At 37.5% G+C, this 18,383-nt stretch overlaps 1 protein-coding gene across 2 annotated transcripts in view; it reads right to left on the minus strand.

Annotated features, from left to right (window-relative positions):
- The window catches only part of BZW2 (basic leucine zipper and W2 domains 2), a 56,335-nt gene that overhangs the window by 8,459 nt on the left and 29,493 nt on the right, over positions 1–18,383 (minus strand). For both annotated transcript variants that reach the window (XM_021538307.3, XM_021538306.3), the window contains exons 5-10: positions 16,806–16,871; positions 10,808–10,943; positions 6,855–6,964; positions 4,859–5,029; positions 4,331–4,477; positions 83–221 (exon numbers count right to left, since the gene is read on the minus strand). In XM_021538307.3, coding sequence (XP_021393982.1) covers positions 83–221; positions 4,331–4,477; positions 4,859–5,029; positions 6,855–6,964; positions 10,808–10,943; positions 16,806–16,871 — 769 coding nt within the window. The remainder of the gene's footprint in view (positions 1–82; positions 222–4,330; positions 4,478–4,858; positions 5,030–6,854; positions 6,965–10,807; positions 10,944–16,805; positions 16,872–18,383) is intronic.

Here is an 18,383-nt window from a genome sequence, read left to right on the forward strand (position 1 = left end):
ACTACTTGGTTAAACATTATAGGAGAGTGGCTGACACTGAGAATCCAAGCACAGAATACAACAGTGGATTATACACTTTTACCTTTATAAAAGAGTACGACTATCTTCTGAAAGGCTTTCATGAAGTGGATGTTGTCATAACAGTACTCCTGCACCTTCTGGAGTAGGATCAACTCTGACTGGCCTTGAGTGCTGAACACAGCAAGTAGAGGGGCATATTGCTGAAAGGAAGAGAGGGTAAAAAATAAAATGCATGTCAGTATACTTAAAAGATAAACTTTTTTAGAATAAATATAATGAATTTCATCCCTGAAAATGTTTCACTGAAACCTTAGATTTACTTGCACACTGCATCTTCTAAAAGACAATGTATTTATTTGCGTCTATACAATGCATAGACACAAATGTCCATGATTTTTTGTAGCATGTCCTGCATACTTAAAGCTAAAATTCAGTACCACTTAGTTACTGAATTCTGTAAAATCAATTTATAAAGTCTACAATCTGGCTTTATTTCTTAAATTTCACAATGCAGCATTCTGTTCATTCAGAAGTAATGCTTTACAGATGTTCATAACATAAGACATCTCAGGATGAAATACATGAAAAAAAGTCTCTAGTTTCACAGGGGTTTCAGAAGTCCCAGGAAACTTAAAAAAAGTAAATTATTCCAAATTAACTGTGATCAACTGTCCTTATTTTTTCTCATTATCACAATCAAGAATACCATGACAGCCTTTGGTAAACAGCAACATTTTCCAAGCACAGTATTAATTGCTAATGTCACTCTGACAAGACAGTAGTGGTACATTTCACCGTCTTTTTGTGGCATTTATTAATATAAAAAAAGAGCAAAAACATATTTGTTATGCAATTTACCTCTCTTATTTCAGATCTTAAAACTAAAAATTACACTGAAGGACCATATTTTTCCTTAAAAGCTAGTGTTTAAATCCATATCTCTCCAATTTTCTGTCACCTTAGCCTCTGATGAATTCAGCTAGGATGACAATCTAAAAATTAAGATAATATTAAGAGTATTTTTAAGAGATGAAGTTAAATTACCTTTGATCTTCAGAGACCCTAGCCAAATATACATTGCATATTACTATTTCATCTGCTCTTGCATTATCAGCTCAGCTTTTCTTCCGAATTTTCAGTAACCCCAGTTCAGCATTCTCCAGCTGGATTGGCAATGGCCTGATATCACAGAGTTGTGCTCTGAGTGACCAGGGCTACTGCTGGTCTTATTCAGGTGACAAACCACCCATCACCCACAGCACTGATGGGCACGTTTAAAAGTACACTCCAGCACCTCTCCACAAAGAGCAAATCCTGAGGGTTTTACCCAATATGGTCAATGGAAGTAATTATTAAAACACATGAGAATCAACTGAAATTTAAAAGGCTGTTCCAAAATGTGTTTTGCAATAATTATCAGCTATTTAAGACAGCATGAAATCACAATGGCAATAAGCAGCTCAGCAGGCCAGCAGTATTTAGTACTTTTGGAAGAAACCCCCTTAAAATGGCTAGATATAGGTAACACCAGAGGCCAAATTTTTCCACTCTGGGCAGGTATAGCCACATCTTTAGAAATAGCATCAGTGCTTGGTAAGAGCTCTGAAAAACTTGTTTAGGCTGTGAGTAGCTCTTTTCCCTCTTTTAGCCCTTGTAGCATTCAGCTGGTATTTAGGCAAATTGTAGGAAGGCAGGGCAATATACAGTGTAGTTGGTTTATTTAATACCCGCAGCAGAACTCACCCCCATTTACATGTTTGTGAAGTGCTGTTTTCTACAAACATTAATAACTTCTAATAAAAATCCTATGTTTTTAGTTTGGAAGTTAATTGTCTTCATTTTGCCACATCTGACTTTATCCCCTTCACATTCCTCCCTCACTTCTCAGCTGGTAAAGGCTCACAGTTACGAGTCTCACAAATGACTAAGGAACCTCACTGCTGGCTGAGCAAGTGGCATTATTTTCCATTTGCATCATGTTAGGGAGCAGGGGGTCAGTACCCACACTGCTGTGAAGCTCACCAGAAGCTTGCCTCCAGTGAAAATTGTGTGGAAGATTCTCCTCACCCATGGAGATCATCTCTGCACTGGAGGAGGCCTAGGCACTAAGCCCCGGTGTCACAGTGACGTTACTGGGACAATGAGGAGCTTATTCTGTGAGATCCATGCCCTGTCTCCTCCTGAGGTCAGCTCCTGCTGGTCCTGACATATGGATTGCACACATGACTTAACTACACTGCCCAAGTATGCTGGTTCATGGCTGGCCACCTCAACCCTGCTATTAGGTAGCCACCCATCCAGCAAGGCTTTTTAAGGTCTGTGAACCAGGTCAATACTCTGTGTTCTGACCCATCTTTTCAGGGGTGTCTTGTGTACAACTGACAGAATCTGGTTAAATTAGAGACTAGTTAGAGACAGATGTCAAAGTCAGGTGCTTTGTGAAAGTTACCTGTCATGTAACAATAGAACCAGAAAAGAATAAATCCCACCATCTGACATGTTACACATCAGGTATGTGCTTATACACATTCCGATCACAGCACCAGGTCAAAGCAACTCCCTGTTTTCTGGGACATTGACACACAGGAGGGAACAGAGCTGAGCTCTGTATCATCCCTAATACTCTTAATTCACCTTCTGGAGCTGGTTCATACATTGAGGTAGCTGAGAGCCCTAAGAGAAGGATCCAAGATCTGTCTCCACCTATCCTAAAAGGAAGGATGTAAAAATGCTGTTTCATTTTCGAAGACTGAACTGTAAAGAAGCAGCTATCAAAGTCTCAGTTTCTATTTCTATTGCTTCTATTAAAATCTTACCCGTGACTACAAATAGTAAATACTCCATACAAATTTTCCCCTGTTTTTACAAAGTGCATGTACCTAGAAAGATGTCTATCTTATATAGGCAAGATGCCTTACCTAATTTGTTGGGGTGATGCATAGGACTAAACATCCAGCCAACAGGATTTGTATAAAGCCAGCTATGTTTCTCTTTTCCCAGAGTTCAAATATTCCAGAAAGTGTTTGTTAATTTGCCCTGCAGTACTAGACAATAAATCTCAATGGCTATTTTGCTACAACTCAAAGAGAGATAATCAAATTTTACATCAGAAGAACAAGAAAAACAATGTCTCTCCTCCTTCTGGAAACTATCTTGTCTTTCTCCTGCTATTTGAGCCACTTGAGAAAACTTGAAGGCATTCATTCTTACCATCAAAGACTACACAATATCCCAAGCAACTGCATTTCTAGGATTACTGACTGGGAAACCAATTCAGACAAAAGGACAGCAGCAGTAGTAGCTAAACCAACATGGGAACACCCAAGTATGGAGAGACATCCAATATGAATAAAGATCTATTTTACCATAAAGAATAAATCCCAGATTGCTTCTGTTCCAAGGCAAACTTCTGAAAGCCCTGGCTATAGGGGAGTATTCTCCTGGTCATAGATTACCTGCTTAGCAGACTAAGCCTGCAGAAAAGTTTCTGCTCTCAGATCCAGTGTCTTGCACTACACAATTACTTCAGACTTAGATGAAGAATACCAATGATGGCAGTGATTGATGCTTCTGCATTGGTTTGGTGTTTCTTTTCTATCCCAGGTCCTTAGAGTTTTTGTACCAACATGCAGTGGTGGTACTGCAATATTGCAGCCTGTCTTTCTATGTATTCTGTTCCCTCATCCTCAAGGACAGTAGCTGGATCAGAGAGTAACAACACTGTACACACACACAGTCCCAAGCCAGCTCCTGGCTTATCACTTGGCAAGTCACTGAGTATCCAGCTACCACAGCCAACATTGGCAACAACCAATTCACAGAATCTGGCCTTGGCATTCCTGCCGGGATCCATCCAACCTTCTGCACAGCCAGCACAGGTGCTGCATTCACCATGCTCCCAAAATGTCTTTGCTTCTAGCAAAGACATTGCAAAGGCAGTTCTTGCAGGCTTACTAGTCAGGTTTACTAGTCAGGTCTGAGCAGGCTGAGTCCCAGCAGTCCCTTAGCCCTGCCCCAGTGCAAGAAGCCTCTCAGGAACCTGGCATCCTGGGAAAGCACAAAAAGAGATGCTCAGGCTGTGACCACCTTGGCTTGCCCTGGCACTTCGGGACTCAGGGCACTCAGTGATCTGAACTACCTCACTTTTGCATCCATTTGACAGAAGTCAGACTATACACAATGCTTGGTATGCTCAGCATCAGCCTTCAAAAATCTAAATCTCCTGGATTTAAACAGGTAAAAACTTGACAGGCAAAGAATGTATTCTGTGAATTCACAGCTTTCTTCTCCTCTTCACCCATGCACGCACCTTTAGATGTTTGAGTGCCTGCTCTGCAACCAGCTCCTCTTTCTTGTTCCATTCCACAGCATTCATGACACAGGTCCAAAGGAGACCAATCACTGCTGGCTCTGGCAGCTCATTTCTTTTCATTTCCTCTTTTACATAAAGCACTACCTGAAGAAGGAAATAAGGGACATTTCTAATGAACCAGAAATTATGCCGACTTTCCAAACACTTGTACTCATTTACAACATCATGGTGTAGAAGTATTAAGAAACAAAATTAGAACAAGATTTTGACCCACCCCTCCAACCTAACAGTTAATGAAGTTAAAGGAAATACATTCTCAAGGATAAATGAAGGAAAATGAAGAAAACTACACCTGGAAATATAGAGAATATTTGGTTGCTTTAGTTTTAAGCACAGAGTGAACACATGAATAAATTAAAATAGTTTAAAGAAAAACAGAGGAAATCTGATCTTCTCTACCTAATGTTGATTTAAGTCTTTGATTATGATTATATAAACAGAAGGTTGTAAAAAAACCACGTTTACCTCCTTAATTGGGCATTCCTGAGAGAGACGTTCTTGTAGTTCTTTTTGAAGTTCTTTACGAGTCCCCAGTGACTGCTGAACTCTAAGGAAATCTGAGAGTTCTTTCAGACCTGCTTCAGTAAAATACTTGGCAAAATGGTCCACATTTTGCCGGTTGGCTGGAAATAGTTCCTAAAAAGACAGGAATGCTCTCTGTTAAATAACCAACTATGACTCTTGACAGAATTGAAAGAACATTTTTTAAGAATGAACTGTGGGAATAACCTATTACTTCACTTAAAACACTGCTTGTATCCACACTTGAAAAGTCAACACTTCATTCATATTGCGGTGTTTCACTGTAGTGGAGGGAAAAAAATTATGTCCAGTTACACAAATAAGCTAACACTCACTCCATGTGACGTGCATGTACTTAGGAATAGCCATGAGCCAAACATGTTGCTCAAAGCAGTCCTAAGAGTAACCATACTTTTTCCAGTTTCCTAGTGTCTTGTAGAGAAAGTACAAAGGAATAGATGGCAAAGCCATTCATTATAAGCAAAGCATATTTATCATGCCCTCTCAGTGCATCCACACATTTATCTCTTAAGAAAAATACATTCAACAAAACATAAGTGGCCCAGCCACCCTGACCTACCACTAATCATTTAACAAAAATCACAAAATTTACTATGTACTGTTAACATTAACTCCTGCAAGCATTTCTAATTAAAAGGCACTGTCAATTTATGGAAGTCCAGCTACTTAGAAAAGTTAAAATTATTCTTAAAAATCACTATAGCAAATGCCCCATCTTGGAAAGCATTCAATGGCATTTGCTTACCATCCATTCTCAGTGTCTTAATGATCTGTGGGATGGATAACACTTTTTTTAAAAAAAGAAGCTGGAGACTTTCCATCTATTTACTTACTGACTAATGAAATTAAGAAACTTTCATGAAGGCATCTATGTAGGCAATATCATCTGATACTTTACAGTTGTTTAACAGAGCAAAGTAATGAGAGCCAACAGCTGAAAGTTTAAGCCAGTCAAGCCTGAAATAGAAATAAGATGCAGTTTTCTCCCCTGCCCTCCCTGCACAATAAACAGTGTAATTAGCCCCTTTCCCAGTTAATGGCAGATTATTTATGACTAGTAAAATTAAAATCAAGTGCAAATTGAAGAGCTGGAGGGGCATGGGAAGACCCTTACTTCTGAAAGATACTTGCTTAGTTATATATTATTGAGGTAGAAACAGGAAATAACTGCTGAGTCTCCAGGCATTGCTACACAGGATGTGTATTTGAGTGCATTATCACAGCAGCCACCTTTCTGAAGGATTAAAAAACCCCAAACGATCTTCAGAAAGACAGTGGAAAAAAATGAAATTGGCACATATTCATATATTCTCTGAATATCTTGCTACAAACCCATAACCTGTATCTTGCTACAGGTTTTGAGTCCTAAGGCTGAAAGCCTTCTGCACTATACCTACTAGGTCTGCTGCCACCCCTGCAGGACCACTTTTGCTACCTAGATGACTACTGCTGCAGAACATTAGCTTACTATTTGTTTACTATACTATTTAAACACTGCTGCTTCAGAATCTTACATTCAAATCTAACTCCTTATACGTTATATACCATTTGCAAAAGAAATATTTAAAGAAATTTAAAGAAATAGAGCTGCTCATGCCCATTTGCTGGTATGTTTTGTTAGCAGTGGTTAGGAAAAAGCCCCATTTATTTAATTCACAAGCCCCATATATATAGTCTTTCAGAAGGCATCTGACTACAGGAAAAATAGAGACAGAATGTAAAAACATGTGATACTTAATATTCCTGAACCTGTATCAGTGCTACAGCCATAACAATATTGCTGTGTTTCAAAACATTTTAGAAACGCTAACAGAGTCTGAGGGGGAGTTAACATGCTTACAGCAAACTACCATCTGCATTTCCTTTCCTTCCTTTTCCCTGGGAGAGATAAAGATTATTGAAAATATATTGTACTTACTAGCAATCTCTTATCGAGGTTGGCTTTTCTTAAAGCAGAGGTAACAGAATTGGCATCTTTCTCTGCCATCCATGCTTTAAAAAGCTTCACAGCGAAAGAGGCTGCAATCCCTATTAGAGAAAAGCACAACACATGTTTCAGTAATTTTCAACATAAATTAGAGCAAACAATAGGAAGTACAAGGTTACAAAAAAGTTACAAGACTGGAATGAAAATACATTTATGACAATAGAAACAAACACACAGAGCTGAAATGCCTATTTTCCTCTAATGCAAAATCAGTTTTCTGAATTATGTTAGATTATTTGAAAATCTTTTCATTTGATATTGCCCATCTCCATTCAGTTGTTCAAAGATTTTCTTTGCAATTATTTTTCCTACATTCCCAATTCACAGACTGAGTACAATGCAAGAGGAAAAACTATGCGTTAAATGGATAGGAAACAAAGGCACAAAGCAATAAAAGATAACCAGGAACAAGAACTAAAAAAACATGTATTCAAATGTTTTTTTAGCAAATCCTGGAATAAGGTTAAATAACTTTGCAACTTCAAGGTCACTGATTGTACTATTTCTTCCTAGGAGGTATTTAGTAGCCAGTTGTACCAGGCACAAGCACTAGTTTAAGCCCACACCTCCTATTTCCTAGAGCTGCACCACCACCATGACTGCTCCAGATTCTCCACTGCAAGTGCAGGGAGCTGAAGGAAGCTGAAAAGGTCTCGGAGATGGAGCTCATCCTTGAGGAAGGTTGCCTGTAGGTCAGTTATGCTTCTCCATACTACACTCATACCAGCATCAGGGCTACTGAAGGCAGTGACAATGGTAATGCATAAGGAAAAGCACAATCCTACAGCTGGGTACTGTAGTTTTCTGTCTCACCTCCCGATAGCCCAGAAGCTCTTAGAGCTACATGGGACCTATTGGTGAGAAGGAACTTCATCACTCTTAGCCACTTTATAGATAGATATTAATTATTTTTATTTCTAGGACACTTTGACTAAATGAGTCACCAAACAAGAACAGAAGAGACTGCTCCCAGACCACTGTAAAGCTCACTGACAGACTTTACACGTCTTGACTTATGGCAGTTTTGGCAAGCTTATTTCAGGAGCTTAGTCATAAGATGTGATCCTTAGAGAAATACTGTACAGAATCAGGGATACACCATGCCAGGCCAAGAGAGGCCTGCAAATATTTCTTTGGGCTTCTTTTACATGTTGGACATGATGCAGCAATCCTCAGTGCTGCAAGCTAAGATTAACAAAGCCTGGTCAACCAGTAGGTGACTTAAGCATAACTTCCACTGCAAACACACTTCAGCATATCCATGTGCTTATGTGCTCAACACCAAAATTGAATGTAATGGCCTCCGTCACCAATCATTATCACATCGTACCCATTTTCTCTAGTTTTAGCTTAAAACAAAACAAAATAAGTTTTATGCCAGTATCAGGATTAGAGAGTGTGCTGTTTTCAGCTGGGGTAGAGTTAATTTTTTCACAGTGGCTGTATGGGGCTTTATTTTGGATTTATGCTGAACACTGGTTTGATAATACAGATATGTTTTTATTATTGCTGACCAGGGCTTCCAAAGAGCCAAGACCTATTCTGTTTTTCCAACTGCCATGCTGGCAAGGAAGTTGGGAGGAGACACAGCTGGGACAGATGACCCCAACTGACCACAGGGATATTTCAGACCATATGACATCATGCTAAGTATATGAAGTGGGGAGAAGAAGCAAGAAGGGAGGAACATTTTAAGAGTCTTCCTAAGTACCTGTTACATGTGATGGCACCCTGCTCTCCTGGAGGTGACTGAACACCTGTCTGTGGGAGGCAATTAACTAATTCCTTGTTTTGCTTTCTGTGTGTGTGCAACTTTTGCTTTTCCCATTAAACAGTCTTTATCTCAACCCATGAGTTCTCCAGATTTTACCCCTCCCATTCTCTCCTTGATCCTGCTGGTGTGGGAGTGAGTGAGCAGCTGTGTGTGGGGCTTGACTACTGGATGGGATTACACCATGACAGGGGGAGGTTGTTGTAGGGCTTCACTACCCACATATTTTCAAACTTACTTCTCATTTACAGTCCAAATTTATCATTAGCCTGTTCCTATACTCTGTACACGTGCTTTCATTCTTTTCCTTTAAACAGCTCTTCTCTTTTTGCTTGCTTCATTCTTTCCCCCCCTTATTTGCAGAAAGTAATTTCAGTCATTTATTTTACTGACTAACCCCATTAGCTGCTCTTTGCATTTGAATTACTTTGCCAGCACAGGGGACAAGAAGGGTACACTTAACCCTGGCAAGATTCCACCACCACCTAGACCTTTCTCTGTCTCTACTCCAAGTATGTCAGCAATCCACGAAAGAATATTTTGTTTTCCAACTATATAAAACAGTAAACGTAGCAACAACACTGAAATGAGGTAATCTAAAAATAAATTAGCTATTTGCACTCAAACTTGACTAATCTCCTGTCCACAGAATCTACACTTATCTCACTTTCAGCCATTTCTTAGCCAATGTTACAAGTTCCATGCTGATCAACAAGTCCCTCAGCTCACCTGTTTCCTCACATATTTTAACCTCACCTGCCTACAGCATTGTTTTTTTGTAAATCAAAGGAATCTTTGAATTTATTAATGTATGATCTACTTGTTTTGCCTTTCTTTGATCCCCATTTTTAAACTATCTTTGCATCTTCAATTATTCTTGCATAAAATACCTACCCCAAGATACTGACTGAAAAATCTTTCCTCAAATGCTGTCATAGATGCATTTTTAATAAATATAAACCAAGAACTAAAAGTATATGTAAGCTCTGATAAAAGTTTAGGGCTCCTAGAAATGTAAGTTCATAAAGCAAGTAAGAATCGTATTCTTAAAATGCTAAATTTAAAATATAACAATTTCCATTATTTTTAAATAATTTGGGTTTTCCAATGCCTTTTGTCTTCCCATAACTATGAAGACTTTCATTTAAACGCATTGCAGACAATCATCCTAAAAACATGGATTAGTGCTTTTGTTTGAGATTTTTCCTAGTTTAATTATGATTTCAAAAGCCATGAGTGATGATAGAGCAAAGCTGCAGCTGTGCCTTTTCTTTCTGCAGCATTTAGAAAACAAATGCAATGGTTAGCATGCTGCAAATGAGAACATGAAGTTAGAATCATTTTTTAAAAATGAAAATTAGAATACATTTTAGCTTTTTAGCTAATATATAACTCTTTAACAAAACCAAAAAAAGGTCATGAAAACTGTTCACTCTACCACTACATTTACAATCATGCCAGGTAGTCAGAACTGTCAGAGAAAGAAATTGTTGAGGAAGCAGTTGTAAAATCAGGACTCCAAGGTACATGGCTATAAATATATAACAAAACTCCTTAAATAAAGTAATTTCAAAAAGGCACCTTAAGACTGAAAGAACTCGTTTACTCATAATAAACACAAAATCGTGAAAAAGTTTATCAGTCACTGATCACTACTAGTATGAAGGCAAAATGAGGGACTGATTTTTGATCTGCACTATCCCTTTGGCCTACATGTGATCTGCCTCATTTCTCACTCACAAGATATTAACAACACTTGAAGAAATGCCAGACTTATCTCAGGAAGAGATATTGTACTTCACACTTTTACAGTACCACAATAATACAAAAATTCTACAGTTTTGCATACACAAGTATGACTTCCAAAAAACCATAAATCCTTTAGGGTTTGTTTTTGTTTTGTGGCTTTTTTTTCTGTCTGATTGGCCTCTTATAAGATTTCACAAAGTATACTGGCCACTGCTGTCTGTTTATGCTTCTGCTTTAAAATACTGATTCTGTTGTACATTCACAAGTTTCCAACTTCCATTTTATTGCAACGTATATAATGCATTGCAATAAAATACATCTCCCATAAAAAATTTAAGATAAGAAAAAAGATATGGAAAATTACCTTCTTTGACTATATTGTCAGTGAAGAGACTTGTTAAAATTGTAGCAGGAAGAGTCCCATTGGCTAAGAGGATGCCAGAAAGCATTGCCAGTTTTGTCTGCTCCGTCTCAGTAAAGGCTTTAAGAAACAACAGGAGCTGTGGGCCAGACAAGAAAAGAAAAAGTATTTATTTGAGGCACAGGTGGACAACAGGCAGAAAGTAATATTAACGGTTTTATTTCTTATTTCTTGAGAAATCTCAATACAAATTACAGCAATCACATCAAAATCTACCCAGAAGCATGACAGTGACATTTCACTGATCTCTTGTAATTTCACTTTCTCTAAGAACACAAGACAAGTACCTGAAGGGAGTCTGCAAAAAAGATGTAGAGAGACTATTTACAAGAGCAGGTACTGACAGCAAAAGGGGGAATGGCTTCCAACTGAAACAAAGCTTATTTAAATTAGAAAGAAATTTTTACTGTGAGGGTGGCAAGGCTTTGGGATAGGCTGCCAGAGAAGATGTAGATGCCCCACCCCTGGCAGTGTTCAAGACCATGTTGGATGGAGCTGAGCAACCTGGTCTAGTAAAATGCATCCCTGCCCATAGAAGGGGGGTTGGAGCTAGATGGTCTTTAAGGTCCAAAGCCATTCCATGATGCTTTAAGGTCCAGCCTAAGCCATTCTATGATTCTGCAGGGAATATGGCTTTAGTCTGGAATAAAAGACCTGTCTTCTCCAAATATATATATGCATGTCTAAAGATAAAAGTACTTGGCACAGGCTTGAGACACACAGAAATTACAGGATCACAGACAGGAGCCTGCCTATTCACATCTTCAGACTTCCAGCTAAGCCACACAGAGTTGCAATTTGTTTTCTAGCTTTTAAAAACTATTGCTGATGCAAACAATAAAAAGGATGGGAAAATTTCCTGGTTTTCTTTTAGGGAAGGGGACACAGCACAATTACAACAGATTCTTCTACTGGCTAAAATAATAATTATATTTCAAGATCAGACACTATTGATAAAGCCAACACAGTACAGACAGGAACACAGGCCCATTTAAGACCTTACCATTCCTAGTACTAATTACAAGAGAAAACAACTTGAGAAAAAATTACAAATCTCATCAGCTTGGAAGATCTGAACTACATATACACCTTTTAAATCTAAAACTGGCAATTAAGTATTTTTAAAATCTTAATTTCATATGTTAAAATTATTGACTTGAGAGCATATTGAGGAAGTACATTATGCCCTTTTTCTTTTATATCAGAAAAAAAAAAAGCCATGCAGAATCAGGTTTTGTCAATGGCATTACTGTTAACAATAATGTTTTCTTAACGTATTGTTAGTGATCACAATATGGGTGATGGGGAAAAAAAAAGAGATGAGTCATTAAAGGACAGCTTCATTCAAAAAAGCTGCTGATTCCATCAAATGCTAGCTTACAAATTTACCATTGCCACAGAAGAAAGGAAAAAAAAAAGAGATTACTGCAGATACAATTTTCTGCAGTTAAAAAGAATACTCATTTTTTTTTCTTCATAAGGAAGAACAAATGGCACCTCTCCAAAAGGATGTCCTGATCTTCTGCTGTCAGGACACCCTTTTTTATTTTCTACAAGAGCAACAAATGCAGTTAAAGCAAAACAGTTTGTTTTGATAGAAAATTCTCACCAGGTTTCCACCATTAGGATATTTCTTAATTATCAGATTCTACCCATACAAAGGGACAGAATATGACACATGTCCCTGTCCTTGTTTGTTACCATGGACAGTGAGAGATCTTTTTCGGAGATATCCAAGCAGTTTATCAACAAATGTAAAACTTTTGAATGCAGTGATGTTTTAAAAATCCAGGTAACCAACAAAGTTATTAAATCTCATGCAGTGTTTTATGAATAGTTCTTCTCTGCATCAGTGAACAGAACTGAAAAAAATCCTCATTCATACGGTAGTACTTACAAAAAAACATCAGCTTTAAATTACAGCTTACACAGGACTGAATGACTCAGCCACAGACAAATCACTTGGAATTTTTTTCAGTGGGCTTCAGCCAAATGACTGCAACATACACTTTTAGCTTAAAAGAACAATTATGAAACTACCACATCTCAAGGTGTAATTTTATTTCAGCAAACTGTGACTCAACCACAAAATGCATGAAAATTCGGGATGCAGAAGAATGGAGTTACTATTTCTAAATACATGACTGAGAAACAAGTGGTGTGCTGTATTTCCAAATGCAGCAACTAACTGGTGTGTATAATGGTGCAGGCAAAGGAACTCCAGGGCCACATTTAATGGAAAACAGAACATTCTTACAGAATTTCAATATAATCCTAGTGTAAACTGGAAGCCTGTGGATTTAAAGCTTTCTTTATATAAGCTTTGTCAATAATACTGTACTAAAATGAGACCTACACAAGAAAAAAAAATCAGAATTAGACCTGTTTCCTGGAAGTATGGAGACTGTTAACAAAGAGAAAACAGCTTCAGATTTGTGTACCCCACTTAATTTTTTTTTCTTTTGCTTCTAAATAACCAATAGATTAGGATTTTGATTAGAAAGTGGTCACCCTGACCACTTTAACATAACAGGTTTTGATATACTTCTGAGTTCCAACCTCCAACCTCCATCCATTACATCAGTAATGTGTAGATCATGAACAGTTACACCCATTCATGTCAAATTCTGTTTCAAACAGAACCTTTATCTTCTACACATCCCTTGCTACTTAAAGTATTGTTGGTGCTACTTGCCTAATTTTTGTTTTGCCAATATTTTTCAAAAGCAGCTCAAACCTAGACTTACCCATTTCTGCTGCCTAAGAATACTATTCTATAGTTTCCAGCAGTTGTGAAACATAGTTCAGGGGGAGACTAAGTGATAGGAAAACTCAAATCTTTCATAAATCCATTTTAAAAACCATGAAACAGAACTTAAACTTCAGTTCAAAGTTGTTACTTCAGATTTTTACTACCAATTAATTTAAACACTCTTCTTTTACCATCACAATTACAAACCTCAGTAGGGAAGTCACAAAATGTCCAGGACGCTTCAGAATAGTTCCCAACCACCCACAGAACATTCTCCAAACTAATGCTTCCCTGCTGTTAGCCAAGCACAGACATTACTGCTTTCATTAGACACAAACTGATTCCAGGCATAAAAAGGGCAGCTCTGGCTCATTAATTTGTATTTCTATGATATCTATAAGAACTCCCAACTATATAAGCAGAAATTCAGAATACCTAATAAGCATTAAGACCAGGCCTCATGTGATGTTCCATGTTGTTCTTGTCATTAAAGAAAAAGTCTTTTAAGTATAATTTCTGGGCATAGAAGATGTGCACAAATAAACATATTCACAGAACATTAAAATGCACACAAGAAAAACAAGTGCCTCTGATCACCTCTTGTGAACCAGAAATTTTAAATGGTGAAAATTACGGAACTTTACCCACACAGGGAGCATAGTGTCTTTTTATGTCTTCATTACCTGGTCTGTTGCTGACAGTTTGTCACATCTGCAGAGAGCTGAATTGTCAGCAATGGAAAAGGCAGCTAATATAGCAACAGATATCTGCTGACTGAGTCCTGCCTTTCTTTCAGCTGACTTAAAGCATTTCTGCTCACTCTCTATTCAATTGCAGCATGTTATTCTCCTCTTATTTCCTAATACCTAGCTTAATTTACAGTTCTTTCATTAGGAAAATAGGAACGCAAATAGTGGACGTCACAACATCTGCCGGCACTTGACATCCTCTTATGACTCAGTAATATTTACCACTGTTAAGACAAAAAAAATTATCTGTACTTTATCCCAACTGTAATATTAAAAAGTTTATATAGAAAATTACCTAAACATGCAAACATACTAGACAGACAGACAATAACTGCATTCTTCATCCAAGAAAATACATATGTAGAGAAAGAAGAACACAAGTTTGGAACTTAGAATTTTACTGAAATGGTTGCAAAATGTCATGGGCCTATGCCAGTACATTGGGACATGCACATATGAATTTAAAAGTGCCTACATGAAAACACAGCAAGTGAGCAATGCATCTAAACATTGTTAAAATTGCTTGCACAAACTAACTTATATGTAAAACTTTAGATATATAGTTTGCTTATGCCATTAGACAAATGAGTAACTGGCAATTTTAAGGAGAGGTAAGAAATAAAACAACTGAAAGCTATAAGCAGACAAAGAGAGGAAAGATGGTAGAAAATAATGTCCTAATGAGAAAGTCGTGATCTAGAAAACATAAAGCAACTACTTGTGCAAATACTGCTATCTAAGATAAGCTCTCTTGAAAGAAAAGTCCCACTGACAGCATTGGCTTCTTTAGCGTGAAACTGCTGGTATTGCCTTGATTTTTTTGGCATGCCTTTTTCTATGAGAAGAGCTAATTTCCCCCCAAGTGCTCTATCTGCCTAATGAGTCTGCCAGAAACATCACTTTCATTGCTGGGACAATGACCCACAAAAAAATGTCAGCAAGTCACTCTTTTACAATATCTAACCACCAACTAACTTGCAGCCACGACTTCTGGAAATACAAATGTATCTATCTTCTGGACCTCCATGGGCAGCTACTCCTGTATAAATAACACCATGCAGGGATTAAAGGATGAAGTGGTTAAAAACCCTGCAGCCTCGTAAGTGAGAAAACAGCCACTTTATGGATTCACACAAGCAAAGGGAGGGAGAAGGTAAGCAAAAGGCACCTACAAGTAGTCCTTAAGGGTTTTAAGGGCAATGGCAGTGGAGGTGCCATAGTCTCATCTTGTCACTAAGAGTGCAAAGTGAATTTTTGGAAGCTTAAGAGGATGCAAAGCCAAGCAAGTTACAGAAATGAGCGGAGGCAGCTTCAATTGACATGGCATTTGCTTAATATGCTGAGCACTCTCTGAAACTTGAATGCTGTGAGTCAGCGCTTCTCATGTCAGTGATTACAGTAATTAACAGCAGGAACATTAGATTTATGTGGGGATAGAGGTAAATTTAGGTCTTTAGAATGATGTACTGAGTAATCAGCATCAGTTGATAGGCATGCTGGCCACGAGTGTAAAAATAATTTCCTGTATGTGCAAGAACGTATAAATCAAAGCCAAATTAATTCAGGCACAAGAAGTGCTGGTGAGGTACCAAGCTCCAAATGTGCCCTCATTTGACCCTTGTAGCAACCTTTCTAATGTTTATATAATATGGAAACACATTTTTATGTTTAACAAACATGATATTTTAGTCATGGGACAGGTTTTGCCACTACCAGCATGCTTGTTAAGTTACAGGACAGTACAGTGATTATTACTTATTCAGGCCATTAGAAAAAGATATTTAGATCTGTTACTAGGGACTCAAAATAGACAAAATAAATCTATATGTTGTTTTTCAAACATTTCTACCCTGGCTTTTCCCGTCTCCTTAGAATTCAGTATCACAAAACAAAACAGCATTCACAAATAGCCACTACAGTCTAAGAGGCAAATCCTGAGCACTCTGCCACTGGTGAGGACTGTCTCTTACACATATATGTGGCCCCAAATACAAAAAACTTGTGGTAAGGATTCATTCCAACAGTGCAGGAGTGGTTTAATGCTCTTACACCAAGAGACATTCTGCACAGCAGATTTGCATTTATTTTTTGGGAAAAAACCAGAGAGATGCTCTATTTGCAGGACAGTAATACCACTTCTCATTAAGAGGAATACCCCAAACTGTATCAAAATTTTGCACAATGAAGTCTGGAATAAGAAAGTGAGTTTGGTTAGAGCAACCAAAGGAATCATCAATTCATAAACACGCTACATCAAGTGCTTCCTGCAGTACTCCCACAGAGCTGAATTTGCAGAGTAAAGCTGCCTCCTGCAGATTCCATCCTCTTTTCCAGTAGAGCTAAATAAAACACCTAGCAGCATCACATTTGTACATATACAATTATATTAGAAATATAGTAAAAACATTATCATTCCAGTAAAGACTGCCATCAACATTACCTTCTTGATTTCATCTTCAAATGCTTTCTCCAGATATTTGTATCTCCTGATAAGCTTATTGAAGACCTAAAGACAAACACAGATTAACTTAAAAAGTGTAACAATCACAGCCATCTTTCTTTACAAAAAAAAGTAAAGGAAAATAAGCAGCTTTCAGGATATTTCTCTAGTGTTGTCTGCCCCATGGAGAACACAAAACATCCTTCTCTCAATTTTGTGATTCTTGCTTCATAGAGCAATGACTGAATGGCAGAATTTACTGCAGTTTGAATATTTTAATATTTTTCAATTTTTTTCCCTTCTCCGCTTTTCACCCTATCCATAGATAAAAGCAAGGGAGAGGAGGAGAAACAGGGTAACTGCACCCTTCCCACAGTAATGCAGCCCAGCTGTAGCTCCCAGGAGGAAGCTCCCAGCTGTAGGCTGATGGAGTAAGGATGCTGGGCATCTTCAATAGATGCAATATCTTGGCAATTCAACTACATAAATGTTTACAACAAAACACACTACTGTCAGAGAAAGAACATTTGCCAAAGCTTCTAAAAGAATTATATTATTTGTATCACTTGTTCTCTAGTTTTGACCATTTGTTTCCCATCATGTGACCACAGATTATGAAACTAGAAGCAGCACAGGTGCAGAGTTCATTCAAGGTGAAGAAGGAAGAGGTAAGAAATTAAATTAAACAAATCATCACTCGCACTGCTGTAAAAAGGCACAAAGCCTATGACTCACTGTCACAGGTAAAAAGCTTTATGTGGGGAACAAATGACATTATTGCCACACTGGATGGGGGAGGAAAGAAAATTTGGTTTAGAAAGCTTCAATTCACTTTCCGTAATATAAAATACATCCAAACATGCTAACTTGTAGTATTTTGGCTCGGAAAAAGTAGAAAATCAAGTGTGGCCATACTCAAAATTAGAGAACACACAGAATCCTAATAAAATAAGATAGAAGATGATAATGTAAGATTCTTGTTAATATTCCCAAATAAAATTCTGCATATTTTTAAGTCTCTGTAAATGACAGAATCATGACATATGCAAATAATCCACTAAAATATCAATATTAATTTAAGTCTTTTGACTTGAAGAATTTTCACTTTTAATTGTTTCCATAACTAAATCCACAAAAAAACCAGCCACACTACCTGGGAGACAGAGTAATAAATTACCTTATAGGCATTTTCTAGATAAAAAAATCTAAATACTATTTTAGACTAACTTCACATTTTCATAATACAGTAAGAGCTCTATTTTTCATTATAAATGAAAAAATTGCAAGGTCAATAAAAAGACATCTCTTCAGGCAATAATTACAAAATGTTGAATTATTTTGGTGGCTTTTGGTTTGAAGTGCAGCAAATCCATTGAAAATTCCACTCCTGCAAATCCTGAAACAAAGCCTTACTTTCAATTTTTCAATATGAAATCTTTTACTTCAAATTTCTCCTTGGAGGACTAGAACTGATAATTTTTGTTCAAAAGATCATTAAAATATTAGAATTCAAGAAGACAGAATCAATGCCTTTACTGATAACAGAGATTTCCCTGAAGCCAAATACCCTGTTTTCAA

Source organism: Lonchura striata, chromosome 1 (genome assembly GCF_046129695.1).
Source record: "Lonchura striata isolate bLonStr1 chromosome 1, bLonStr1.mat, whole genome shotgun sequence".
NCBI classification, from domain to species: domain Eukaryota; kingdom Metazoa; phylum Chordata; class Aves; order Passeriformes; family Estrildidae; genus Lonchura; species Lonchura striata.